Source organism: Rousettus aegyptiacus, unplaced genomic scaffold (genome assembly GCF_014176215.1).
Source record: "Rousettus aegyptiacus isolate mRouAeg1 unplaced genomic scaffold, mRouAeg1.p scaffold_m13_p_4, whole genome shotgun sequence".
NCBI classification, from domain to species: Eukaryota; Metazoa; Chordata; class Mammalia; order Chiroptera; family Pteropodidae; genus Rousettus; species Rousettus aegyptiacus.
Window position 1 is genome coordinate 152,972,739 of NW_023416307.1, and position 26,198 is coordinate 152,998,936.

A 26,198-nucleotide genomic window follows, 5' to 3' on the forward strand; every position below is an offset into this window, starting at 1 on the left:
TCTCCCTCCGTCCCTACAGGCCATGCAGGACGCGCTGGCAGACCTTCCGGAATGGTACGGAATAAAAGGCATGCAGGCCCACTGGATCGGGGACTGCGTGGGCTGCCATCTGGACTTCGCGTTAAAGGTGACCACGCAGCAGCCTTTCCGGAAGCCGATTCTCACAAGTCCCCTTCTGCGTCGTCAGAACTCCCCAAAGGAACCAGCACCTTGGGACTCCCCAGCAGTTCTGTCAGGAAGAGCGCGGGCCACATGGGTCACTTCAAGTTTTCGAGTGGTCACATTGTTTTAAAGGACAGAGAAACAGTGAAATTAGTTTTAAAAGCATATTTGATTCAACCCATTATATTCTAAAATATTACTGTTACAAGATGTGATCGATAGAAAGCATTTATTAAGGAGATAGTTTACACTCTTGTTTTAGTACCAGCTTTTCAAAATCCCCTTAGTTTCTACTGACAGCGGATACCAGCCACATTTCAAACACTTCATGGCCACACATGGCCTGGCTGGACGGCGCAGGAAGAGAGGGTCTTTTGGGGGTCCACGAGCTCCCTGAAATCAAGTGCAAGGTATTTGTGTGGGCATTTTCCTGAGCAGTGGGTCTGCAGCTCTCGTGGTATTCTCAAAGGGGTTCATGCCACAGAAAAGGGTAAAGGTTACGGGAGCTGAAGCCCTCTGGGACACTGTTTCCCAGGCAGACTTACAGCTGTCAAGGAGCGCGTGCTGACCCAGGGTCCAGAGGAGGGGAGCTGCTGCCGACAGGCTGCTCAGAGGCCACGACCGAAGGCCCACCCGCCCCTCAGACCTTCCTCTTTGTCTCTGCTGGCGAGAAAGTCGTTCGGATGCTGTTTCTCACCGGGGCGTTCTTTTCCACCCTTCTGATTTCTCCTTTTCTAACCAAGACTTTTGCGCCCTGCATTTAACTCCAAACCCTTCCCTCCCCTGTGCCAGTCGAGACCTCCAGGAGGAGGGAGCAGCAGCTAAGAGTCAGCCGACGCACCTTCCCAGTCTCTTTCCTCCTGACACTGCTGCTTGTCACCTCCTCACAAAAGTGACCCAGCTCACTGCGACTGCAGGCGTGGGCGCCCCCGTCAGGGAGGGGGTGCTCAGAAAACCTCTGAGAAACAAAGCCTGGAATGCGCTTTCTGAGAAGGCGATGAGATTCCGGATGTTCCGAGGGTCAGGGCCATCCCTCCTGGGGCCCTGCACACTGAGCTGGGTCTGGTCCCACGTCCAAGGCCTTTGCTTCCCCACCGGGGTGAAGGGCGTGGCTCCCTGAGCCACTCGGCTGCTGTACGTGGAATGTCTTCTACGTTCCCTCCCTTGCCCAACATTTTTATTACGAAAGTTTTCATCTCCACTCCTAGACCCACCTGAAAAGGAACTGTCTCAGGAACACTCAGTCATGCAGGTGCTGGGCCATGTGGCCCCAGGCCCGGCTCCGCAGGTGGCACCTACCCGGCCCTCAGGATGTAGTGCGGGCCTGTGGTCTAGGCCCTGGGCACCTTGCTCATCATTAGCACGCCTGTGAGTGAATGTGTGAAGGAAGGAGCATTTGTCCTCTCTGTGCCCCCTGTGTCTGTCACGTAGTTGGCATTCAGTTGATGCCTAATGTTTGCGTCATCCTTGAAAGGCCTTCAGCCAGCCCTAGAAGCCTTCAGTCGTGAGCTTGGCTCAGGCTTTCCTTTCTTTCTCCTTCAAAACACTGTTAACCTCAACGACTGTTTTCTCGTTATAAAAGTAGACGCCTCTGTTTTTCACTGCACCTTAAATCCCGGAGGAAAGTATAGCTCCTTTCTCGGGACAGAAATAATAGACCATTGACAGTTTTTGATTCGTGAGCAAAGGAGCCGGGAAAACGGAACGGCATCTCTCTGAGCGCGCTTCGGCCTCCGTCAGTCTGGGGCACCCGGAGGGCTCGGAAGGAGGCACCGTGGTCCTCTCCTCTCCCGCCCCCTTCTCTGGTGACCACCATCTCAGGCCCCACATCCAGAAGCTGTCCCCACCGTGGGGGACCGAGGAGGTGGAGGAGAAGGGGCGTAGCTGGGGAGCACGGCAGCCCAGAGGGAGGACTGAAAAGCGAAACGACTGTTCTCCTCCTGCCAGGTCGACGGGCAAGTCACCGGAGAGAAGCTGACCGCCTACACGGCCACCCCCGAGGCCATCCACGGCACGTCCCACGTCGCCATCACTCCCAGCCACAGACTCCTACGCGGGCACAGCGCCCTGAAGGAAACCTTTCAGAAGGCACTCGTCCCTGGCAGAGGTGAGTCAGCAAGTCCAGGCCAGGCCGACGGGCAGCATGTCTCACGCTGGGACAGCGTTTCCCGGAGCTCACGGTCTTTCGTGTCTGTCATCTTGTGAGATTGGCCCTTCACCCTGGCCTGACTTTTTATGTTTTTTTTTATTTTGAAACATGAGGCTAAAAAAGAGCTTTGACAATGTTATCCCCTGGTTTCGCTCTGAGTTACTGGTTCCTTCCTGAGTTTCTGGCTGAAAACTCAACTCTTTCTCTTTAAATATAATCTAGATTTAACACTCTTTTTTCTGATAGAAATAGAATCTGCTTCATTTATAATTCTGTCATCAAATAAAACTGTGCTGACAGGAATAAGAAGGAAGCCACTGAGGATCAGAGGAAACATTTTCAACAACTTCATTTTATTATTTTAGAGAATCCACACGGTACTCTGAGCAGATGAACAAGAGTCCTGCTCAGGACAGGCCTGTCACGAACGGGTCGAGCTGACCCAGAACTGGCATAGCAAGTATTAATGGCCAGTGAGGATATGGGGCGTGCGTGTGCGTTTGTCACAATTCCGTGGCTGCAAGCAGCCAGCTCCATCTCCGTCCAGCCCAGAGGAGAAGGAGACCCTGTTGGGAGGCCGTGGGAGGCTTGCTGACCCGAGAAGCTGCAGAAGGACCAGTCTGGAGAGGACTTGGACCCGGCAGCGGTGGGAGCTTTGGCGGCAGAAACTAATTAGCCTTCTCTTGAGTGCCACTGACCGTGGAGCCTGCCCTCGCCTCGGGCTCAGTGCTCGGGGCACATAGCTCAGGATTCCTGCTGCAGGAAAAGGTGTCTGGTTGGCATAACTCTCCCCCCCACCCCCCGGCCTTTTTCTTGGCCAAGGAAAGGCCAGGTACCTTTCCCGATAGACCACTGAGATGAACCAGTGAGAAAGGGGAGCTCTCCAAAATGAACTCAGAGTACCTTTGCTGAAGGAGGGGGTGTGGATCGTGGATGGGCGGAAGTCCCCTGTGGATTAGAAGGAGGTCTCCAGAGAGACGTAAATATTTCTATTAAAAATCTCACTCCTGTTCTCTTTGCATAGAATACAAACAACCCAAAACACACAGGTCTAAATTATTGACGTCTGTTCGAATTATTTAACTCATGAAAATGTTTTGGTTGGTGATGCTGTTTTTTAAAAAGTGCTGTTCTTCGACTAACCAGAACAGAGGATTTCCTGACATCAGGATGGAAGGCGAGATGATGTCATCCCGCCAGACCTCTGGTGAGGACTTCCCATTGTCCACTCACAGCATGAAAGCCAGGGTTCGAGTCAGTGGACACTTGCTGGGAGGCTGCTCCGTGCTAAGCACTTGGGGAGACACAGCAGCCTTCACAGGCCTGCCTCCCTGAGGTTGTAACAGGGGAGCCAGGTGCATATGTGATTCGCTCGGGCACGAGACGCATATCACTTGGTTTCATCTCTTTTGCTGCTGTATATTGGCCAGTAGAAGGCCAGGTACAGACTCAAAAGACAGACTCTTCTGAGTTACAATGTGAGTTTGTGCTTATAAAGTCTAACGTAGCTATCTCTCTCAGTTTTATTTTCTGCTTACTCAAAAATAGTGGGTTCTTTTCAACTGTTTAGTTTAAAGAGAAAACTCATAGCTTTTTACTCTCATGGGCATTTTGAGATTCAGGGCTATGATTGTTGAAGAATATTTAGAAATGAAAAACTAAAAAATGTAAACATCTAGCCCCCTTAGATTTTTTTTTTTCTTCTTGTTAATTTTGGGACACAAATTAGAATGAGGTAATAGTAATAGGGGATTAATGAGCTAATGAGTTATAAAAAATGGAATTCCTGACATAAAGGCACTGGATAAACTCGAAACATTTTCGCATGTAAGAAATGAGGTTATTTCAGCAGGGTTTCCGTGAGCGCGTGGGCCTGGCCACTTCGCTTTGGGACTGAATGGCTCGTTAGCTTCCTTCTCCCTTCTTTTTAATGATCTCCGAAATAATTCCAAGTGGACTATTACACTTGGCTCTGAATATTCCGGTTCTCATTTTCAGAGTGGAAACCGTCTTTTTGCAGCCGTCAATTTATTAAAAGTCTCTAGATTAATTTGCCCATCAGGCCTCCAGGTTTTGACATACGGCATTAGTCACGTAAGACCGAATTGCTCTGAGCGTAATGCAGTTTTCCCAAAAGGCGAATTGAAATTACTATATGAATACGGATTTATGCCTCCTTTGGCCTTCGAGGCTGCCTTTCAAACCTGAACGTCCCAGCACCGCTGTCACTTGCCATCACCACCCGGCTCAGATCGGACGAGGGGCTCGGTTTGTCCTCACGTGTCAGGCTTCGAGGGGGCCGAGCGTTCACGCAGAGGAGACGGCATCGCACAGCTGTGACTGGCTCCGAGCAGGACGGCGGCACACGTGGACTGGGTCAGGCGCGAATGGCAGAGGCGGGGGCAGGCGGGCCCGTGCGCCCCGCTCAGTGAGGTGAGAGATGGCGGAGACCGCAGACCAGGGTCATCCGAGAACTCTCCGGAAGGCGGCACGGGCAGAGGCAACATTCTGATTTCTGGCTCGGCCGACTGGGTTGCGGATGTTTTTGACTAAATCTACAGTTTTTTTTTTTTTTGCTCGGCATCCCATAATTTGGCCCAGATTCCTGTAAGAGCAAAAAAAGTCAAGTCCCTCCCTGTGGAGTTGTTGAAATCGAATGTTCCGGAACCGCCGACGTTGCCTCCTTTTCTCAGCTGACCGCCTCTGACTTCTGTCACGTTATGTAAGCCCGGCGTGTAGGAACTAGAAACCATAAAAAGCATCAGGAGAGAAATATCGTCGTCAGAGTTTCTAGAAGCAGTTCAGTCTTTTCCTGGAGTCTTTTCTTACATTCCTAATATGAAAATATTCAAACCCTGGGGCTTCAGGACGCATTTCAGCTCTGAGTCACTAGTAGTCTACACAATGGATTTTTTGCCAGAAGGGTAAATGAGGTCACCTACAGGGTAACTTAGAGCCCCATTTTTATTGACACATGGGAGAGCTGGAGCCTCACCTCCCTGGAAGCCCCAGGGCGTTGAATAATTAGTTACTCCCTGTTCTCTTTCTCCTCTGTCTGTAGTATCAGCATGAGGGTGGGTCAAAAGGGTGAGGAACAGAGTCCTGTAGGTAATTGTTCTTTAAATAAACCGTTTCTACTGGCATCTCTTTAGCACATGTTAATAGTCATCGTGCGGAGGGAAAAGCTTCTGTGCTCAGATGACCTGGTATTAATAAGCAAAAAGATGAACGGATTAAGAAGTACAAATTGGCAGTTACAAACTAGTCATGAGGATGTAAAGTACAGCACGGGATATAGTCCATAATTTTGTGCAATAACTGCGTGCAGTGCCGGGTGAGTGTCAGACTTATGGGGAGATCATTTCGTAAATTATATATCTGTCTCGCCACTGTGCTGTACACCTGAAACTAATATAAATGGATATTTACTGTCAGCTGTAATTGAAAAAAAAAATAAATTGAAAAAAATAAATTAAAAAGAAAAACATGGGTTCCCCCTTCGAGAAGGGTCAGCCCTCAGGCCGCTCAGGCAGCAGGCCGTGGGCCCGTGGGTGCCGGCTGCACCTCAGCTGTGGAGACCCGTGTGGGTTGCGTCTCACTCTGGCCCCCCACACCCCGTCGCGTCCGCCTTCCTGACGCGCAAGATGGAAGACGACCAGGGCCGGCTTAGATGCCTACGGAGCCCGTCTCGGCCCCCTTGAAAAATAAGTCCTATTTCCTAGGCTTATTTTAACGTTGGGGTTTGTAAAACCCCATGTTTTAGATAATTACATGAAGTCTTACAGCATGGCAAGGGTAAACAGTTAAGAGTTCATAAACTGTAACTGTTTTAAATGCTCGTGTTACAATAAGCTCAAGTGAACCCCCTGATTGAGTTCATCTCTCATCCCCGATTCCCTCCCTGACTCCTCTGGGACTTTATCTGAGTCTTCATGATTCGGGTTCTACAGATATTTTAGTGAAGATTCATGCACGTCTGGCTTGTCTCCCTGCCGTGGTAATTTTAACAAGCTTCATTTAAGACACACTGGATAGTTCCAAATCAAGTATTTCATCATGACCACATAAACATTGTTCACAGCTAAGCCACGTATACTATGATTCCATTTTCCTTTTTTTTCATATAACTTTCCATTTTTCCTGAAGTTCATGATGTCCTCATTTTTTTTTTTTTTCATTCACTTCATGTTCTTTGAGTTTCTGACACAGTCTTCCCACGGCCTCCCAGAAGCTCTTTACAACTACTCCGAGTACAGTTTCTACGCACCCCGACTTGTCGGGTCAGGTATCGATCCCCTTTGCATCCTGAGGATGCGTCCCGGGGCCTCCGTCCTGCTCGGCTCTGACCCAGCCACACTGCAGGCCTCCGCTGCACATCCGCCACCCTAGGGTTTCCCTGTCTTTGTTCTGCAGTTGTCCGGTGCCCCTTCCTTCGTCGATCCTCTGTTTCCTGCCTTCCACGTCTGTCCCTTTCCTGGCTGACTCCTTCATTTTGCTCAAACGCACCCTCTGGTATCACCTAAGATAGGGTACGTGGGGAAAAAAAAATGTTTTACCTTTGAATGTTTGCAAATCTCTCCGCTCGGTCGTTTTCTGCTCTTCGGTGTTATGGTTCGGAATTTCAGACATCTAGTTGTACCATGGATAAATTTCTTTGTTGCTCCTTCTTCTATATTTTTGAGGTATTTTTCAAAAGGAAAGGGGGGGGTGGGTGTGGGTGGGATGGGAACGTCTTTTTCTCCAACATCTGGAAAGTAAAAATGCTGTTTTCATTTCTTTAGTGATTAACATGGATGAACGTTTTTGTGTATTTGTTTAATCTTTTGCTTTTCCGCCGGTGTGAATTATCTATTAATACCTTCAAAGAACAAATTCTTTACCAATTAGCACGAAACACAGAGGTTCCAATGCTTATTTTTCTCACCTGACTCCTCTGAGATTCGGGGGGGCCCCAGCTGACGGGCGTCCACAGTTCTTTGCTCTCATTTTCAGATTGCCTCACCCCTGTGAGGGCTGTGAACATGCTCACCCAGCAGGAGGTCCCTGTCGTTATCTTGGCCAAAGCTGACTTTGAGGGCTCTCTGGATTCAAAAATAGGTGAGTAGCTATTAAAATGCCATCAGGAAGATGTACTTGGCAGGCTCAAAATCAGAATTCTAGCCTGTTGCCATCAAGTGAAAGATCACACGATGTTGGTGCCATGATCCTAAATGAATGCCCCTTTGCTTAATCATCCCTTATTTCAGAACTACATTTTGAAAACGTGAAGTGTATCACACCTCGCTCGTTGCTTTTCGAGAATAGTAGAAGAAGCCTGGCCTGCGGATCTTGCCAGCAGAGCCAGTTGGCGAGGCTTGTGCCTCTGATGTGGAGAACGGTATGGCTCAGCTGAAAACCCTGTCTCGGAGCTCGTCAAACCACCGGCAGCTGCCGAGAGGGGGTTCGGCGCGCAGATGATCCGCGTAGGCTGGGCTCTTGGTGAAGGCTCAGTGGAGGAGGCGAACCTGAGCCGTTCAGGAGAAGGATCGTGAAACAGCAGTGGAACCGAAGGCGTGCTTCAGCTGCGCGTCGGGTGCCCTTGGCAGCGTCACTCATCAGTCAGAGCTCGGAGCGGTTGTCGCCTCACAGGAAGTCTGGGGCCGAACCCAGGGGTGACAAGGGAAGACAGCCGCGTCCAAGATCTGCCCTCGGGGTGGGCCCCGCCCCTCTCTCTCATTCTGCCGGAGATGCCAGCCTGTCTTTAAAGTGCCAGCACCCTGCAGAGAAAGTTATTTCCACGCTCCGTCTTCCAGCCCACATAAGAAATAGTGTTTCTTATCAAAATCGTGTTTTTCCTTACAATTCTCAGATCCGTTTTTGACGAAGTGACTTGAAGAAACACCAACACAGAAAAATACATGAAGCCGCTCAAGTCGTTCTCTTCTGGCAATTTAAACCTAGAAAGGGCGTTGCTTAAAGCAAATAATTCCTTCTACCACTCGTGCATTTTTAATTAGTAGAATGCATTAATACCACTGGCCGAGATAAACAGTAAAGGAAGCTCTCGTGGATGTGGTTTTTTTTTCTTTTAGTATTTTGAGTCAGAATACTGACACAATATTGAGAGTTCTGAAAGAAAAACATTTTGATTTTTCCAGCGTGCATGGCAAATCGTTTTTCCTGTTGTCCTGATGTCCCAGAGTTACATAGTTAACGCCTTAAAGTTACCGCCTCTCGCCCCCCAAGAAGAACAGAAACGGGAACAGACAGAGGTCAGGCGGTGCGTTTGCCCTTCTCACCCACACGTGGCACTCGGCTGACGTTCCCCTGAGCCCCGGGCGACCAACGCCGTGACCCGGGGCATTCTTTCTGTGGTCAGATCAGTCCTGGGTCACAGCGCCTGCGTTTGAATGTTACTCCACGTCACGAGGAGCCGTACACCTTTGGAATGTATAAGTGGCTCCTTCTCCTTCTCAACCGTGAGCACTCTTCGGTAACGTTTATCGCTTGCTGTCTGTCCTCACCCATCAGCAATCTTCAAGTCCACTGTGAACATTTCTTTGCTTCATTAGGTGCTTGCTGTCAACAACCTCGGCTGGAACGCACCGAACCTTCCGGCATCCCACAGAGCTTTAGAGCACGTCTCCCGAACATTAAGTCGCCCTTTTAGGGCCGTGTTCCAGAGGGGCTGTTCACGGAAATCCGACTGAAACATTTTGTTCATCACCCTTAGTTTTGTCTTTCTCAGTTGCCACGAGACATGTCGTGTCCACGAGGGTGGCAGTAGTTTTGATAGTTGGCCCTGCAGCGGGAGTTCCCAGCCAGGGGCCATGTGGCCACCAGGGGACAGCTGGCAATTTTAGAGACATTTTTGTCCGTCACAACTGGAGAAGTGCTATGGGTAGAGACCAGGGATGCAGCTCAGATGCACAGAATACCATCCCCCCTCCCCCCAAAAAATTGTCCAAAACATTAATAACGCCAAGGAGAAAGCCTGCCCTACACAACCAAAACTGAAGGTCTGGTTTGTATGGCCGGCTGAAGCCGAAACGGCAGGCCTGGGCCCTCCGGGTGCATGATTTACTCATGCTCCACCCCCGCCTCCTCAAGGGCATGTGTGGGCTGAAAAATAAATGTCTGTGTGGAGCGTACCGTTGCCCCTGGGAACAAAGTGCAGCGCGAAGGAACACGGTGGTCGGCCTTCGACTTCCCGACCGCGTGGGTTCTTCTAGGGCACTAGGAAATGCTGGAGGAGTCAGCCCTGAGTCTCGGGGGGCAACGCCACCGTCCTCTGTCACCGAGGGAGTGCAAAGAAGGAGCTTCCCCAGATGCCAGTGATTTGCTATTTCAGTGATAAAAAGTGCCCCAAATTGTGTAGTTTAGAATCCCAACTGTTTTTAAAAAGCAATGAAGCAAAGGAAAAAGCCTTAAACGAAATAATACCGACGTGATAAAGTGGTGGTGTCAGGGTGGTGGGTTTCCCCGAGACTTCCTGTTCCCGGTGAACGTGAGGTGCTTGTGTAGCTTCTCTTACTGACAGAGACGGAGTCTCCTGTGAGAGGCCACGGCTGAGTGTCAGTGCTGGCAATCCTTTCGTGATCGGGCTTTTGCAAAGGAGACGTTTTGTGTTTCTCCCTCTCTCGACAGGAATTCCCTGCACCAGCTCAGAGGACACCATCGTAGCTCAAACCCTGGGCCTGTCCTACTCTGAAGTCATTGAAACCTCGCCAGATGGCACGGAGAGGCTGAGCGGCTCTGCTGAGGTTGGTGCCCTGTGGCCCGGGCCCAAGCACTTCCTTCCAAACCCATGGCCTTGATGTGCGTCCGATGAGACAGACATGTTCCTGTAGCTGCGAATTACAAATCACAACCTGCCATGTCACTCTTCTCCACACTCTGGAAGCCTCGTCTCTTAATCTGCGAAAACCCGATAAGATCCCTTTTCAAGATCTAGACATTTATCAACCCTCCGTCGAGCCCAGTCCTAGAATAGTGTGGTCATCACGGTCACAGAGCTTTATCTGGGGGACTCTTCTGCCAGAGAAAAACGAGCCCTTCCGTCCATAGTAAAACTTTTCATTCATGAGCTTCCGCATTGTAAAAACAGCGGCTCGTGGAGAAGACCGGCTTTTAAGAGACCTCGCGAGCATTCTCACCACAGTGACGTGTGGCGGTGGGAGGGAGGGGCACAGAAGACGCCCCCCGCCCCCCCACAGTGTCAGGGCTTCCTTGGTAGACGCTCTGTCCTTCGGAAGACACTCCAGGCCCTTGACGAGAGGGGCTGCTTTTGAGAAGCAGCTGTACTTCCTCATCCCCGTGCCTCGTGCCCCTCGAGGCCAGGTGGCAGGTCGGGGTCGTCTTTGGGCCCCCAGTGCCCAGCGTAAGCCTGGCACAGGAGAGCCGTGCCGGCCATCTCCACTGGCCCAATTCCGGGCCACCCACGATCTAGGTTGCTGGCAAGCCACGCCGGCCCGGATCGTAGCGTTAGGCTCGTTCTCTGAAAAGCACAAGGTAGAAAGAGAATTTCTCTTTTCTACTCTAAGAGTTCCACCCTGCCGGCTATACACGGGGAGCATTTCAGTACAGAGAGAGTCGTTCTGGTTCCGCAGGCTGTGGCCCCAGTTCGTTCCCTGCTTGACCGAATTCCTTCTGCTTTGGGGTAGTATCAAATGTTTCTTTTCTGGATATTTTCTCCCCGACAGAGGAGTAGTCATTACAAACACATCACGCAGTTCTTTGCTGGTAGCCGAATGCTAATGTTTGGTCACCTCTGTTAGGCAGGACTCAGGAGAGCCCCAGAAGCAGGGCCGCTTGACTTGTTAGAGGACCCAGTGGACACAGTGCGTAGAGCACAATGCTTCTAAGGACCCCCGAAGAAGATTTTAATTTCTTTTAAAATCGGAAGAAAAGAGTGAACTTTTAAGGTCAAAAACTATATTTGTCTTTATTCAACACAGTCATAAACAATTGTAATATTTTCTTAGGGAGGAAGGTGCCCATGAAGGCAAAGGCACGTAGGTCTCACCCGCGTCGCGACGAGGCCTCGCACCTGAATTCCGCAGCCCTGGGCGGCGGCGGGGGTGCTGGCTCGTTCGTATGAGGGGCGAGCCGGGGTCTCTGTCCTTCCCCTCTCAGTTCACAGGTATGAGCCGGCAGGATGCATTTCTAGCCGTGACCGAGAAAGCCCGGAGGAACAGAGTGGGTGGGCACGTGACGAGCAATAAACTGAAGGACTGGCTGGTCTCGAGGCAGCGGTACTGGGGCACGCCGATCCCCATGGTCCACTGCCCAGCCTGCGGCCCCGTGCCCGTGCCCCTGGACGACCTGCCCGTGACCTTGCCCAGCATCCCGTCCTTCACTGGCAAGGGAGGCTCCCCGCTGGCCTCGGCCCCGGAGTGGGTGAACTGCTCCTGCCCTAGGTAAGGAACCGCCACGCGCCTGTCCCTCCACCCGCCTGGCACTAACCCCGCTCCCTCCTCCCGGACTCCCGCCAGGCCGGGCAGGGTGCCACGGCTCTTTCGAGACCTTCGCGGGGAGGAGCTGGAGTGTGGGGCCCAGCCCCTGCCGGGGGCGCCCCCTGCTCCCTGCGCGGGTGACAGAGCAGTGCCATGTCACACCTCTCCCAGAAGCATCCGGTCCGACGGGCAGAAGAGCTGCACGTTTTCGCCGTAGCTTCCCGAAAGGCCGCCGCCGTCCTTTTCTGTTCCAGAGAGCTTCTTGGAGACGAGAGCAGATGCTCCCTCCTCTTTGCCTTAGGGTTTTCCCACGCAGCAGCGACTGTGGTAAAAATGGAGATTTTTATCACGAGTAGCAGAGGAGAAGCTACCGCAGCGAGTGTGCTCGGGGGGTTCCTTCTTTAGTAGACCGGAGCATAGCGCATTTTCTCTCTTCTCATTTTGGAAGCGGGATTATGTTTTCCTGTCAGTTCACTGGCATGTCCCAAATGTAATTTTTGTGAAGCCACACCAGCTCATGATACAAATAACCGATACCAGCGCCAGTATTTTTTTTCTTCTTTCTAAGGAAAAGCTTTTTTTTTTTTCTTCTTGCTCTGTAGATCATGATGAGAATGATTTAAAATAATTTAGTCCTCTGCCAGTACAGAGCTGAGTTACGAGGCTGATAGTTATCAGATGACCACGTATCAGGCTGGGGATTCAGACAGTCATGGGTTCAGGTCCCGGCCTTGCCTGGTAACTAGCTACATGTCCTTGGGAAAGTCGCTTGACTGCTCTGAGCTTTGATCCCCTTACCAGGAACTAAAATAGTCCCCTCGAAGGGCCGTTCAAAAGACTAAATTAGCACACGTAATCACCCTGCACAGGGGCACCTAGTAAGCTGTCACCTAGCAAATGGAAGGGCCACCGCCGGCTGGCCGGGGACTCGCCAGCAGCCCTGCCGGGCCTTGAGATTTGCGGCGGGGCTTGCGGGTGGGGACGTAGGAAGCTCCGGGCCACTTTGAGGGAGAAACGTGGCGTCCAGGAGGGACACAGCGCAGCCTCTTTATTCGTGAGCGGTGACGGGGCTTTCCTGCTGGGGGCAGTGGTGGTGCCTGGTGCTCCATGGGATAAGGGTTCCCAGGGTGGCCGCAGACCCCGGGGGGCAGGGCCCGGGCCTTGGCGCTGGTCAGCGCTCTCGGACGGCTCGAGTGAGCACCGGGCCGAGCGCCCCCGAGCCGTGCGGCCCAGCGGACAGCACAGTCAGCAGATGGGGATCCCGTACTCTTCAGCTGCGAGACCCGGGGCGGATTTCTTACCCCCCGAACCCTAGTCCCTCATGTGCAGAATGGGGACGTGAGTCACGTCTACCCCATAATCCCCAGGGTTACCGGGGATTAAACAGGATAATGCCCGCGAAGGCTTTGGCTCGGTGCCTGTCCCCAGTCTTACAGGGTTATTGCCGTTGGCGCTAGTGACGATGGTAACGGTAGTAACGCCACCGTCTCCGCCGTCCGTCCCGCCCACTCGCCGCCTCGCGCCCTCCCTGTCGGCCGGCGGTCAGCGTCAGCAGCAGAATGTGCTCGTTGTCTCCGAGTCCAGCGTGACCGTTCGAAAGAAAAGCAGCATGGCGGGCGTTGGCCAGACACCCTTCCTCTCCTCCGCTGGGCCCCGCGGTTTCTTCCTGCCCCGTAAGGGCGCGCCAGTGCCAAGGAGAAGAAGCGACCTTTATCTTCTCGTCATTTCCCCAGATAGTATCTGTGTTCTCGTTGATCGCACCCCAAACAGAAAGACCCGGCTTTACTTTAGAGGCGCGTCGTTGAGACCAGTGTCTCAGAGCAGCACCGGGCGGTCGCAAGCAGGAGTCCCGTGGGGCCAAAAAGCCCCTACTCCCGGGGACCACACTGTTCCCAGGGGGAGGCCCCCTGACTAAAGTGCAGGAGGACCCCAAGAGACTCAGAACCCCCCAGATTTGGGGCTCCTGTCTCTCTGCTCAGCCACATCTGTTTAATAAGTGGGAGGAGGGGAGAGCCTGTTTCTTTTGGTGACGTTTCTAAAGCCGCTATGGACTGTTTCACAGATGCGAGATACAAATGCAACCCTTTTATTTAAAAATTAAAGAACAGACTCTGAAGTCCTTGCAGGCTAAACTAGCAGAAGATTCATCACTTCCTCTTGGGGCTCCTCATGGCCCTCCTTGTCCTCCAAGAACCCCCAAGGACTCACGCTGTCAGAGGGTGGCCCTTGGGGGTGGCCGGTCCCACTTCTGTGCCTCAGAAGGAAGAGCCCGGAGTCTCAGCTGTGTCCCGCTGTGGCTTCTCACTGCCACAGAGGGTCCCTGCTGATAGCTGGCTCGACCTGTCCTCTGCTGACCCAGGCCCTCATGGGAGCTGAGCCCCCTCCTCGATGAGGCTTGACTAAGGGCCCCCTCTCATGGGTTCCTAGAAGGTGTGGCTTTGGGCGCCCGGCTCTCTCAGCCCCGCAGGCCCACCGCCCTAGGCACCTGCTTCAGAATTTGTTCTGCGGTCAGGCCCTTGCAGAAGCTTCGTGCTCCCCAGGCGACTCTGGCCCCGGAGTGGGGATCGCCTCTCATTTCCTCCCCTCGCACACCAACAACCTCCCTCATTCACTTCCCTGAGCAGCAGGTCCGTCTGCCCGGCCCCTGGCCTGTTAGGAACATGTGCTTGGGCAGCGGCGTGTTGTACGTGTGCACTGAACAGCCCTCTGGAGGGGGCTTCGCACTGGTAGTGTGTTCTGTGGTGGAGGCACTCCCGCCGAGGCCCGCCAGCGGGACACCACTTGTCACCGCCGATTCGAGTCGACTCCAGCACGCCACCGCCTTCGGGCCTCCAGGGCGACTTACCTTCCTAGGTCACCCCAGCGGACCCCTCACCCTAGAGCAGAGATTAAAAGGAAACTCAAGGTCATTTTTCAGAGTAACATTTTGCTCCATTTGGGTTTCAACGTCTCGTCATAAATGGGTTTCGCCTCTTCAGTGTCATAAAATAGGCATTGGCTGAGGACAATCTTGATGTCCCTGAAAGAGAAGTTAATGCACAGAAGAGACTCTGACTCTTGTCTTGTTCTTTTAGGTTGCTGGATCTTCTACCAGGTTAAATGCAGAGAAGTAGAAAATAAGCCTTTTTAAGTACTAAAGACTGAAACTTTTATTTTGTAAATGTCTTTAAAACATCATGTGCAGTCCGATACAAAAAGAGAGCTTTCTCTGCATTGTCTTTGTATGATGTGGCATTGTTCTCGTGACATTTTAAATTCATACCAATTGCTGTAGCTTTCTCAAAAGCTGGTGGAAAACTGCATTAATATTTAAAGAGAAACCAATTGATGAATTCCATTTATTTCCTAGATGCAAGGGAGCAGCCAAGAGGGAGACAGACACGATGGACACCTTCGTGGACTCGGCTTGGTACTACTTCAGATACACCGACCCTCAGAATACCCACAGGTAGAGCCCTACTGCGTTCTTTGAGCACGTGTCAGTGGGCGCCTTCCACGAAGCAAACACCATGGTGGAATTAGACGTGCAGAGATTTATTGGGGGAAAGGCCTATGGACAATAAAGAGCGAGGGAGCAGGAGTCGGCAGGGATGATGCAGGTCTGACACCTGTGAAGGGAGAGTGGGAAGGATGGAGGATTGGGTAGGAAGAGCCCAGGACCGCAGCGCCGCTCTGAGGAAGTCTCAGCCAGGCCGACAGGAAGCCCCGGGCAAAGCTTGTCCATTGGAGAGTGCTGAGTCGGGCAGAAATGCCTCTGCTCTGGTCCGTGCCCTGTGGGATGGCGTGGTCTGGCGCGGACACTGGGTGGATTTAAAGACCAACAGCTGGCGGGTGTCGGTCGATCGTACTCCTTGAAACAGCTCCCGTAGGGAGCATGTAGGTTACTAGCTTAGATTCTTCACAGCTAAGGGAATCCCAAGTACAAGAAAAATCAAAACCGAAAAGGAAGGAAGTGCTGTAGTGATGGGCTCCCTGGCCCACGTCGAGCCGCGTGTATACGATTGTTAAGGTCTCCTGAAGATAACGATGTAACTGTATGGGAAGCGGAGAGCTGAGAAGCATCCCCCTTACCCCGTGCGATCAACATGCCCTTTCTAAAATCGATAAGTCCACAAAGCATATACGCCTGTTTTTTAATAATTGTCAGAAGAAACAACTGGAAGAATTAAAAGTGGCCAAGGGGGGCAGAGGGGTCAGTGAAGAAACAGGCCAGAGACCTCTGTTGTGGAGCGTAAACCTTCAGTGCTTTCTCGTGTTTCAGCTATGTGCTTGTGTTTCTTTGACAAAAAAAAAAAAAAAAAAAACAATAAATAAAGGCAAGAGAGCAGTAGGTAGCTAGGTAAAGAGAGAGAATGAGAACTAAAGAAAACTCGCAGAGCGCGGGATAAACCACGCGGCGCGCCCCAGCGGGCCCGCCTGCATGCCCTCGTCCGCGGGGGAACGAGCCTTCCGCATCGCCGCGGCCCGTGTATGAAAAGTCCCCTTTCTTCTTTGTTGGTTGTAAAGTAATGTGTTTCCAGGGAGGTGGCTGCCCCTGCCCACCCCCAGTCCCGCCTTCGTGGTGTCGCGATTCTGTCCTGTGAGTTGGGGCCACTTGGGGTGCAAGGCGACTGTGTGGCAGGGTCTCCCCGGCTAACCCACAGGGGCCCCGCTTCCGGGTGTTCCTTCCAGAAGGGGCTCCACGGCTGCCTCTGTTCACGTAGTAGCCGCTGGCTTAGGACGCGAGCGGACTTGACCCCTCAGAATGCTTCAAAGGAAGAGCTTCCCGCGGATGACAGGGACCCTAAATGGCTGCGAGGGGACCCTCAGGTGGTGAGAGAGACACCCCGGGCCCCCCACGGCCCCACTTGGGGAACCCCAGGCGGCACGCCGGTCCCCTCGCAGCTGCCGGTCGTCGCAGCCCCGGCTGGACGGTCCCGGGCTGGACGGTCCCGGGCTGGACGGTCCCGGGGCGGTCGGCGGTCCCGGGGTGGACGGTCCCGGGGTGGACGGTCCCGGGGTGGACGGTCCCGGGGCGGACGGCGGTCCCGAGCTGCAGCCCCGTTCAGCGTCTCACCCCTTGGTTTGTCCCAAACCTGTTTGGGGGCCGAGTGCCGTCTTTCATTCTTCTTTCTTTTCTGTCACCTGGATTAGCAGTTGGATTTCTCTAGGGAAACATTCTTCACAAAGAAAAAAAAAATTTTTTTTAATTTTACGAGAATTCCGGCATCGTGACGGGGAGACGAGCTGCAGTGGGATGCCATCGCGTGGCGGCTGGCCCGGCTCACCTGCTTGGCGACAGGCTCTTGCTTCCAGCCGGAGCCAGAGCCAGCCGCGTCCGTGCTGGGGGGCGGAGGGGGTGGGGTGGGGGGACCTGGAGGTGCGGGGGAGAGAACTTAGAAATATTTGACAGCATGGAGAACAAATTCTCCACAGGCAAAGGTTTTGCTTCTTCGGGTGGTCTCTAGTGAGGGCACTCCCTCGGGAATGAAGAAGTCTGTCCCCAACGAGCACTGCTCCCCCGCCCCCAACGCATACCCCTGTCGCACACTCACAGACACGCACCCCAAGTCCTAGCCGGAAAATAAATGGAAGCACCATTTCCTTTTCCCTCCAGGATCCATTCAGACCCGGGAGTGCCAGGAAGGCGCTTTTTCATTGGGGTCTATAATGACACTTACCGTGACTTTGCTTGTTGCATTCAGGAGGTCATATGCAGGCTTTTGCTGGCTATCAGCATTTTAAGGCTACTTTGAAAATAAGATTGAATTTCTGTTTTAAAATGGACATTTAGTGTCTGCACGATAGGGCCCATCGTAAATGCCACATTGCCCCCTATTGGTAAGAACTTAAAAATTTCGATTTCTCTATCATAAAAATTAAAATAAGTCTAGATATTCAAATATGCATCGTGCAGAAATACCTTTTTTGCTGGTATGTTTTCCTCTTGTTCTCATTTTATGTGAAAATAGCATTCATTAAAATATGCCAGTTACAGCTTCTGAAACAAGATTTTACAAATTTCATAAATTAACATCGATCAGACATTTTTCTCCTTTGTTACATAAGCTTTTCTATTATTACAGTTTAAAAAGAAAAACACCGTTTTTCTCTGACATAATTTGTTTCAGAGCACGTGCATATTACCGTCTGTCTAATTTGTACAATCGTAGCAAAGCAGGTTTTTAAAAAATGACCATTTCCTCTTTCAGCCCTTTCAGCCCGGCGTTGGCAGACTACTGGATGCCTGTGGATCTGTACATCGGAGGGAAAGAACATGCCGTCATGCACCTGTTCTACGCGAGGTTCTTGAGCCATTTTTGCCACGAGCAAAAAATGGTCAAACACAGGCGAGTATTTACACATGGCTTTGCAAAAGAATTCAGTACCATGAACAGCAACTCAAAGCAGATGCCAGTTCTTCCGCAGCCAGGTAAAGGTGTGTCGCAAAAGAAGTCTAACTTTCTCGTACCCTTTAGAGGTCACTGTCAGCCTTAACCACAGGAAGTGCATTTCTGTTGCTCAGTTGTAGCAGGTGGAGGTGTATGCTCGCATAGAACTTTGCGTTCAGCTCTTCATGTAACTGAGTTAAGTCATTGAGGTTTTTCCTTGTGAGGCAGAGCGGAGAGCAGTTCATAATATGGCTTTTTATAGCTTTTCACGTGAGGTCACGTTTATCTTCTGGTCTCTCTATGTAAGCTCAGTTTCTAAGCCAGACTGAATCCTGCCTTGAAAGATCACTCTGATTAGAGTACGTAGTGTAAACATACTGATAAAGTCTTTTCCTGTCGGCCTGTAATCCGTTCCCCGTTATGTTCAGAAGGTTATGCATGTATGCTTTTCCCCCATGGAATACATCATATATATATATTAAATTGTATAATGCATTATACTATATATATATATAAACAAACATCCATGCACCCCATTCTCAGCTTAAGAAATGGGGTATTACAGGTCCCTTGCGGTCGCCAGGATGACAACCCTGTCATTCCTCTTCCTACGCCAACGCCCCCGCCCCCGCCAGGTTATCCATCCCAAATCCTCGATTATTCATTCTCTTGCTTCTCTTTATGTATGTTGCACCTTCGTATATACTTTTCAGTTATAGGCATTGCTTCGCTTTTCCTCTGTTTGAACTTTTAGTAAGTAGAATCACGTTTCGCGCAGTCTGCCTTGCCTTCCTCGCGCCGCGTTGTCTGGACTCCGTCCGTGTTGCTGGGTGGAGTTAGGTCTCCTCCCTGCCTCTCGGCGGTCTGGCGCGCCATTCTTTGGAACGGAGCTCTGATACAGAACTCAGTTTACATGTCCGTTCCGCCATCGGTGGCCGTTGGGCTGTTCTGCGCAATCATGAACAAAACTGTTGTGAGCATTCCCGCACGTCTCCTGACACACGTGTGCCAGCTTTTCTGGAGGGTGCGTGTCTGAGAGTGGAATTGCTGCCTTGTGGGGTTTGCCTACAGGCAGCTTTACTGAGGAACACCGAACTGTTTTCCAGTTGCTTCTATAAACCTACGATCCCCCCAACAGAGACGAGGGCCCACATCACTCTCTCTGTATCTTCCTCATTTCAACATTTAGCATTATCCAGCTTTTAAAATGTTTTCAAACTGATGGTTTTATGATGGATCACTTCGTGCGTTAAATTTTAATCGAAAGCTGCTGTTTACTTCATGAAGTCCTCGCGTGTTTCTAACGTATCCGGGGACCCCCATGTTTCCTCTTCCATTCTATCCCCATTCGTGTCCACTGCCCTTATTTCTTCTGGGTCATCTGTTATTGGAATTCTTCCGGGTCATCTGTTATAGGAATTCTTCCGGATGCCAGTGACTTTTCAGCAATATACATTGCAAGTATTTTTCCCCAGTTCTTAGCTTGTCTTATTTTTGTGATGTCATGTGATGAACAGAAATTAAATTTAATGTAGTAAATGTTAATAACATTTTATTGCTTATAGTGTCTCAGTACCATTAATGAAACATTCCATCCATGTAGTGCCCTCTCCCGCCATGAATCAAGTTTTCATATATGTGCAAAGGCCTATTTGTAGGGTCTTTATTCTGTCCATCGATCTCTTTGCTTTTCGCTGTGCTGGTTATTTACTGGCTTTGTTATTTTAATTTTAAAAGTCTTATTATGCCATAAGAGAAGTCTTCCTACTTTTGTTCTTTTTCTCTAGGAGTATCTTGGCTTGTGATTGGACCTTTGTTTTTCCATGTAAATTTCAGGTCCAGCTTGTCAGAGTCCACAAAAGTATCTGTTGGGGAATTTAATTGGAATTGCATTGACTCTACATATTTGCTGATATCTTACTTCACTCTTCATTTTTGCATCTCTGACCTTAACATCTGAAATGATCTCCCTTTTATCTGAAACTCATACTTTAGAATATCTCTTAACGTTCCTTAGTTAAGGTCCATCTAATTAATTCTTACTCGTCTAAAAATACATTTATTGCAACCTCGTCTCATAGAGTTTGCCAACTCAATGACACATTTAAAATAATTTTTTATATCTTATCTGGCCTTATGACCTGTTTTTCATCAGTTGCATAATTCCTGGGATTTTTTTTTTTTTAGTTATTATGTTTTGTGTGTGGTTTTTCTTTTTAAATACAAGGTTCTTTAGAATAATTTTTAATCGCAGAGAAGAAAAAGGGGGAAAAAAACCCTGATTCTCTCCCTGCCCAGATAACCCATTAACAACAACAACAACAACAACAATAATAAAGTAGTGCATGTCTAAGATTAAACTTTTTAGCTGCAAGAAAGTGAAGGTTGAATCTCCCTCCCCACGTCCCACCCCTCATTCTTCCCCTCAGTCTGCAACTTTTATTTCTCTCAGATAAATATTTTGCATATCTCCATGTTCCTATTAATATACTCATTTTTAAAATGTTACCTGTATTATGTATGTATCTTTTGCTTTTTTGATTTATTAATGTATAATGATGCTCTTTCTACAGCAGCACATACAAATCTTCTGTTTTTATTAATGCATAGTATTTCATCATATGGATATGCCATAATTTATTTAAACAGTCACCTATTTTTCAAATTGCTATTACCAAAAAAAAAAAAAAAAAAAAAGTCCAGTGATTCTCTCTCTATTGGCAGGTATTTGGAATCATATCTGTAGGTTCAAGTCCTAACAATGGGGAATGTGGGCCAAAGGATTTGTGTTTTGAATTTTTTGGTAGATAAAAAACATTAGCTTTTAAACCTCTGTGATGCAGACTAAAATCCAGTTTCCTTTAAAAGCAGCGCATTGCGAGCTTCCTCCCGTCGCCCTGACCCCACACCTGCTCCCTCACTTCGTGAAGGGGCACACACGGATTAAAAATCTACTGTACCGAAAGCTAATTTAGAATGTAAATTAAGTACTTAAAATGATTTTCTGTTCATTAGTCCCAGACAGCGTCATGTGTAAAAATAAACTGGTCTGCCTCAGGACACTAAACACATTAGCAACAATAATCCTCAGGTAATAAATTAGTTAAAATATTTGTACCGTGGGTCATAGAATTTGTGAGTCTGCCTTACATTTCTTCTCCATGGGAACCTCTTTACCTTACTAGTTAAAGAGTACCCCTGAGGACGGAAATTGTGTTCCATTACTGTCACAGTCCAGTGAATATATGTTCAAATAAATTAAGTTTAATTCCTTGATATAAACAGATAAAAGTGTATGTTCTTTAAAGGAAAGGTTCTCCTTGGGATAGGGGAGAATTGGATAGAGGTTAAGTTCAAAGACCAAATATAACATGAGAGATATTTCCTTCTCATGTAGATCTAGAAATGAAGACCGTACGTGATTTCTGGCTCCTTAACAGTGCGGCATGTTTCTCCAGCTTCTGGACAATTATTTGTAGAAGCAACAAGTGAAGCGATAAATTATTTAATGGCTAATCATTTTAAGGAATAGGACAGGGCCTGGGTACTTTTTATGACTTCTTTACCGTGGTTTAAAACTATATTTGAGGAGTAAAAAGGTTTGCAGCATTCTGATATAATTTTAAAATATAGTTTCAGGAATGGCTTTGTTTCTGTTCAAATGAATTTCTAATTTGTAAAGTTCCCAGGCGCACGTGGGATTTGCTTTGCCATCATCTTTGAAGGACAGCCATGTGGTATTAATTGAAATATATCTGTGCAGTATTTAGGGCTTTTAAAAATTCTTTACAAGATGATAAGATTCTGTTCTGCGCCCTCCCGACCCCGCTGAAAAGCGAGAGATTTGTTTTAACTACTCAGAAGTCTGGCCTTTTTGAAGAAGGAGCTGAGAGCCATCTCATCGCTGTCCCTCAGCACAGTTGGCAGGATCAGTCTTCTTAAGTCACATTCTTAACTCGTGTCAGAGCAGCAGCAGCTCCGACACTATCTCTGAGCGGCACCTCTGTATCAGAGGCATTCCGGTGAACCCATCAGCCCACAGTGAAACGAAAAGCAGCCGCTTGCGTGACGAGCGAGTCACAATGCTTCCGTTAGCGTGTTCGAAAGCCTACGAACAGCTTTATCAAGCTGGCCAAGGGGGAAAAATGGACACCTGTCAAGCACGAGCTTCATTCTCTTTATCGGCTTCTCCCCCCCCCGCCCCCCACCCCGGCCCTAGAATTGCATATAAATCAGAATTTTATGTATTCCTCTCGAGTGGCATTGTCATTTCAGGAGGCTATTTGAGACTTCCACTGGTCTAATTCTGTTTTCATCTCTCAGTGCCTTGGCCACTGTCACAAGTAGTAGCTCCAGACCGGGAGCCCAAAGACCTATGTCCCATGCTGAGTCAGGCCCTCGTTAGCATCTGGACAAGAGCCCTAACCCCCTTGGTAGTCATTGGCCTCATGACTTAGGGATTCAGTCACCTCCGAGCCTGTTTTCACTCCGTAATTCTGGTTTTTTCAAATATCCACAGCAAGGGGTCTATGCGGATCCAACGGTCTTCCCCGTTTTCTAAAAGGATCCCAGCCTTTTCGTTCACCACTTGCGCGTTTGTTCATGTTTGCACTTCGAACATTCAGAAGGTCTCTTTACCATGTGGCCTCCAGGCTGGGCGTGCCACCACGCGGGGCAGTAGGTACCTCGGTCGTGTGCCCGAAACCCCAGGATTAATGATTGAGTCAGAATTAACGTCAGCAGGCCCTCGCAAAAGAAGATAAACGAATGATCAAGAAACATACCACAAACTGTTTTCCTCACTGGCAAGCAAGGGAATACAAATTAAACAGCAACAAGGAGCCACTTTCCACAGAGCCCAAAGGCCTTTGCTGTGGGAAGGTGGTTCGGAACAACCTTCCTGAAAAGCATTTTGGCGACACGTATAGTGAGAGTCTTAAAGACGTGCACACTTCAGACACACTTATCGCACTTCTAGAAATCTGTCCTAAGGAAATGATCGGAAATGCAGACTTAGGCACCACAGTGTTATTTCAAGTATAACTAAAGATTCGGATACAACCAACCGAAATGCCCCAAAATGCTGAGAAAGAGTAAATCAAGTAGAGTCGAGCTGTAGAGAAGAGTCCTGGACAACCCTTTAAAATTATATTACAGAGAATGTTTAGTAACATGGAGAAATGCATCTGAAATAATGAGGTTTGAACAAAGCAAGATACAAAGCTGTAGATTCAGTTTGGTTATTGCTGTCTTTATATGTATGGACCACACACATACGCCGTGCAAGAGAAAAGACTGGCAAAAATTATGCCAGCAAGTTAACACGAGTCTTCTCTGGATGCTGAGCTCATCAATGATTTTATTAATTTTTTTAATGCACTTACGAGTTTTTCCAGATTTTTTTTACAATGATTATGTAACTTTGTAACGGGGGGTGGGGGGGGATCATTCGCAGTATGTCTTCTGCATCAGGGAAACGCCACGAGCCCCCAGGTCTGATCCCTGGGTGTGGGGCAGGCATCAGCTTTGTCTGGATGTCAGCGCTGGGCCACAGGACCAGGGTGGACAATACGGAGCGGCCCCTTGCAATGGGGGAGCACTCACAGCCACCTCCACTGACCTGAAATAACCTTTTCTCTCGCTTTGGAAGAGACAGCTGTACCCTGGGAGGCTTGTCAGGCCCTGTCGTTGCTCTTTGATGCGACTCAGGGAGACACTAAATCCCCTGAGCCGAGATTCTCCCAATTCTCCCAGCCGTTTGCAGTCGACAGAGAGCGGGGGAGGCCGGAGCTGCTGCCCCGCTCTTCACAGCCGCCTGCTGACCGCGGAGAGCTCAGCAGGCGCTGGTCGGCGCAGCTTTTCTCCCGCTCCTGTGATCACGCCAGAAACGGAGCCATTGAGGCAAGAGAAAGGGAAGGAAGAGAAGCTGTGCTTGGCGCTCTCTCATCAGTAAGGCCGCCTTCCGAGCCGCTGGCCTGCTGCTGGGAAATAGGAACACTGTACTTTAGAACCGAGCCATAGTTCAATGCTCCGAAACTGGCTAATGGTGTGACATGACGGTCGCAGACGCGAGGCGAGGACGGAGAGGGAGGTGCACTTAGCCTGGGAAGCCCAAGCCAGAGACCGTTTTCAGAGCTCCTCGGCTTCCTATTTCCTTTTTTCAGATCTGCACGGTAGCCGCCTGCCCGGGTCAGGGGAGTAGGCAGCAGGCTATCCAGGGCTTTGCAAAGTAGGTCACTGTCATCCCCGGGGACTAGTTAGGGCTCTGCTGAGTCCTGAGATTCTCATAGCCACATCTTGGTTAGTATATTCCTTGTATGCAGTGATTTTTATTAGGATGCTTAACAGCGCGTCAGTCTGTTCTGAAATTTCTTGTTTATCCTACAAATTAGCAACCCTCCTCAGCCCACCCTCTTTCTCAGTTTCTCCCTCCCCTCCGTCGGTCTCTCCCTTCCTCTCTGCCTGCCTTCCTCTCGTGGTGGAGTAAAGGCGGCCTTCAGTCACCCGCAGACTTCAGTCGTTGCAGTGTCTGAATTGGTGCAGTCGGAACTGTCCAGGAAGCATGCAGACCCACCACGCTGGTCACGCTGCTTGCCTGGAGCCGTGCCGCATGCAGCACAAGCCACGCGACGCACCTCCGGGGCTGGGGGCGAAGGAGGAAGGAGAAAGCTGGCCCGGAGGGGGAAAAAAGCACAAATGTGCCTTCATGAAGCGAAACCGTCTGGGCCTTCCTCCAGGCAGAGGGCCTGCGCGGCGCCCCCACTTTCGATGGCCCGAGTCAGAAGGGGTTTGTTGATGGCTTAGAGTTGCGGGTTTTCCGTTTTCTTTCAAAGGCCCCTGCTACGCTCGGTCCCTGTGGTGAGTGTGGATGAATAACGCAGCTGCTTAGACATGTTTGTTCCCAAGTACCAGTTGCCGAGTGAGTGAATGAGTGAGCAAATAGGAAATACACTGCTCCAGTCGGGCGTCGTGATGATGACCTTGGCGACGGGCTGTGATTTCCGCTCCCGCAGGACTGGGTTCCAAGCCCGTCAGGGCCCTCGACGTCGCCTCGACCCTCGTTCCCACGCCCCCTCCTCATGGTGCTGACGGTTTTCTCCGAGCATGTCCTGGCTGCCATGGTTCTGTGAGCTCTCCGATCGACTGCAGAGTGCCCTGTACCTCGTCGTCTCCCCGATGCGCGTTGAATAAAGTGCGACTCCTCATTCAGAGCCAAACCACACACGGGGGCGGATGTGGCTGGCTTCAGCCAAGGAAAGGAGAACCAGATTCCCACAGCCCTGGGGGGGCCGCTGGCGAACGAGCAGGTGCTGGGAGGCGCCCCTTCCCCACTGCGAACTGCCACACGGACTCGGGGTGCGCGCCCCCTCCCGCGCCCTTGCGGCCGCTCAGCTTCCTGCGCGCGCGAAGTGGACAGGGTTTGGGTGCAGAAAGGTCACGGCCACAACGGGAAGCCGTAGCACCCCGAGCCTGCCCTCCCTTCGCCTCCTGCTCGTCCCCCTCCGCGCCGTCCCCTCCTCTGCTGCCGGCCGGCTTGTTCGTTCCCGGGAACAAACCCGATTTAAGTTCATGCCACTTAACACTCATCGCACCTCTGCTGTGAACCGGGCGCCGGGAGGGGTCCTCAGGGATTTTCCTCGTCTATTTCATCCTCACAGGAGAAAGACAGACAGGGAGCGACCTACCTGTTCACACGGTAAAATTCAGTATCTGCCACAGGCAGTTCCAGGAGCGGTGCTAGCCGCACCCGTGAGGAACAAGCGGCTAAATCTGACTGGGAGGGCTCGAGACGCCTTCACGGTAGAGGCGGCGTTGGAGTCGAGCCTGGGAGGGGTAGAGCTTCGACAGATGGGCAGTTTTGATTGCGCTGCAGGGAACAGTGTGAGCGAGGACTCGGAAGCGCATGTGGGGAACACGTGGAAAGAGCGGAGGAGGCGGGAGGGAGCAGGGGCAGCCGGGCCGGGCGCCGGGGCTTGGTCTGGAAGGGGCCGGCGGTCAGGTCCGACTAGACGCTTCCTTCTCCTTCCTCGCCGCTCCGAGGGTGGTTGGCGTTGGGTTGGTTCGGTGACAGCAGACAGGCCG

The 26,198-nt window shown here is 50.5% G+C and overlaps 1 protein-coding gene across 2 annotated transcripts in view; it reads left to right on the forward strand.

Moving 5' to 3' along the window:
• LARS2 (leucyl-tRNA synthetase 2, mitochondrial) overlaps nt 1–26,198 on the forward strand; it is a 120,393-nt gene that overhangs the window by 72,060 nt on the left and 22,135 nt on the right. For both annotated transcript variants that reach the window (XM_036218806.1, XM_016141333.2), the window contains exons 8-14: nt 20–127; nt 2,110–2,269; nt 7,304–7,408; nt 9,938–10,053; nt 11,426–11,709; nt 15,095–15,193; nt 17,937–18,074. In XM_036218806.1, the coding sequence (XP_036074699.1) occupies nt 20–127; nt 2,110–2,269; nt 7,304–7,408; nt 9,938–10,053; nt 11,426–11,709; nt 15,095–15,193; nt 17,937–18,074 (1,010 nt within the window). The remainder of the gene's footprint in view (nt 1–19; nt 128–2,109; nt 2,270–7,303; nt 7,409–9,937; nt 10,054–11,425; nt 11,710–15,094; nt 15,194–17,936; nt 18,075–26,198) is intronic.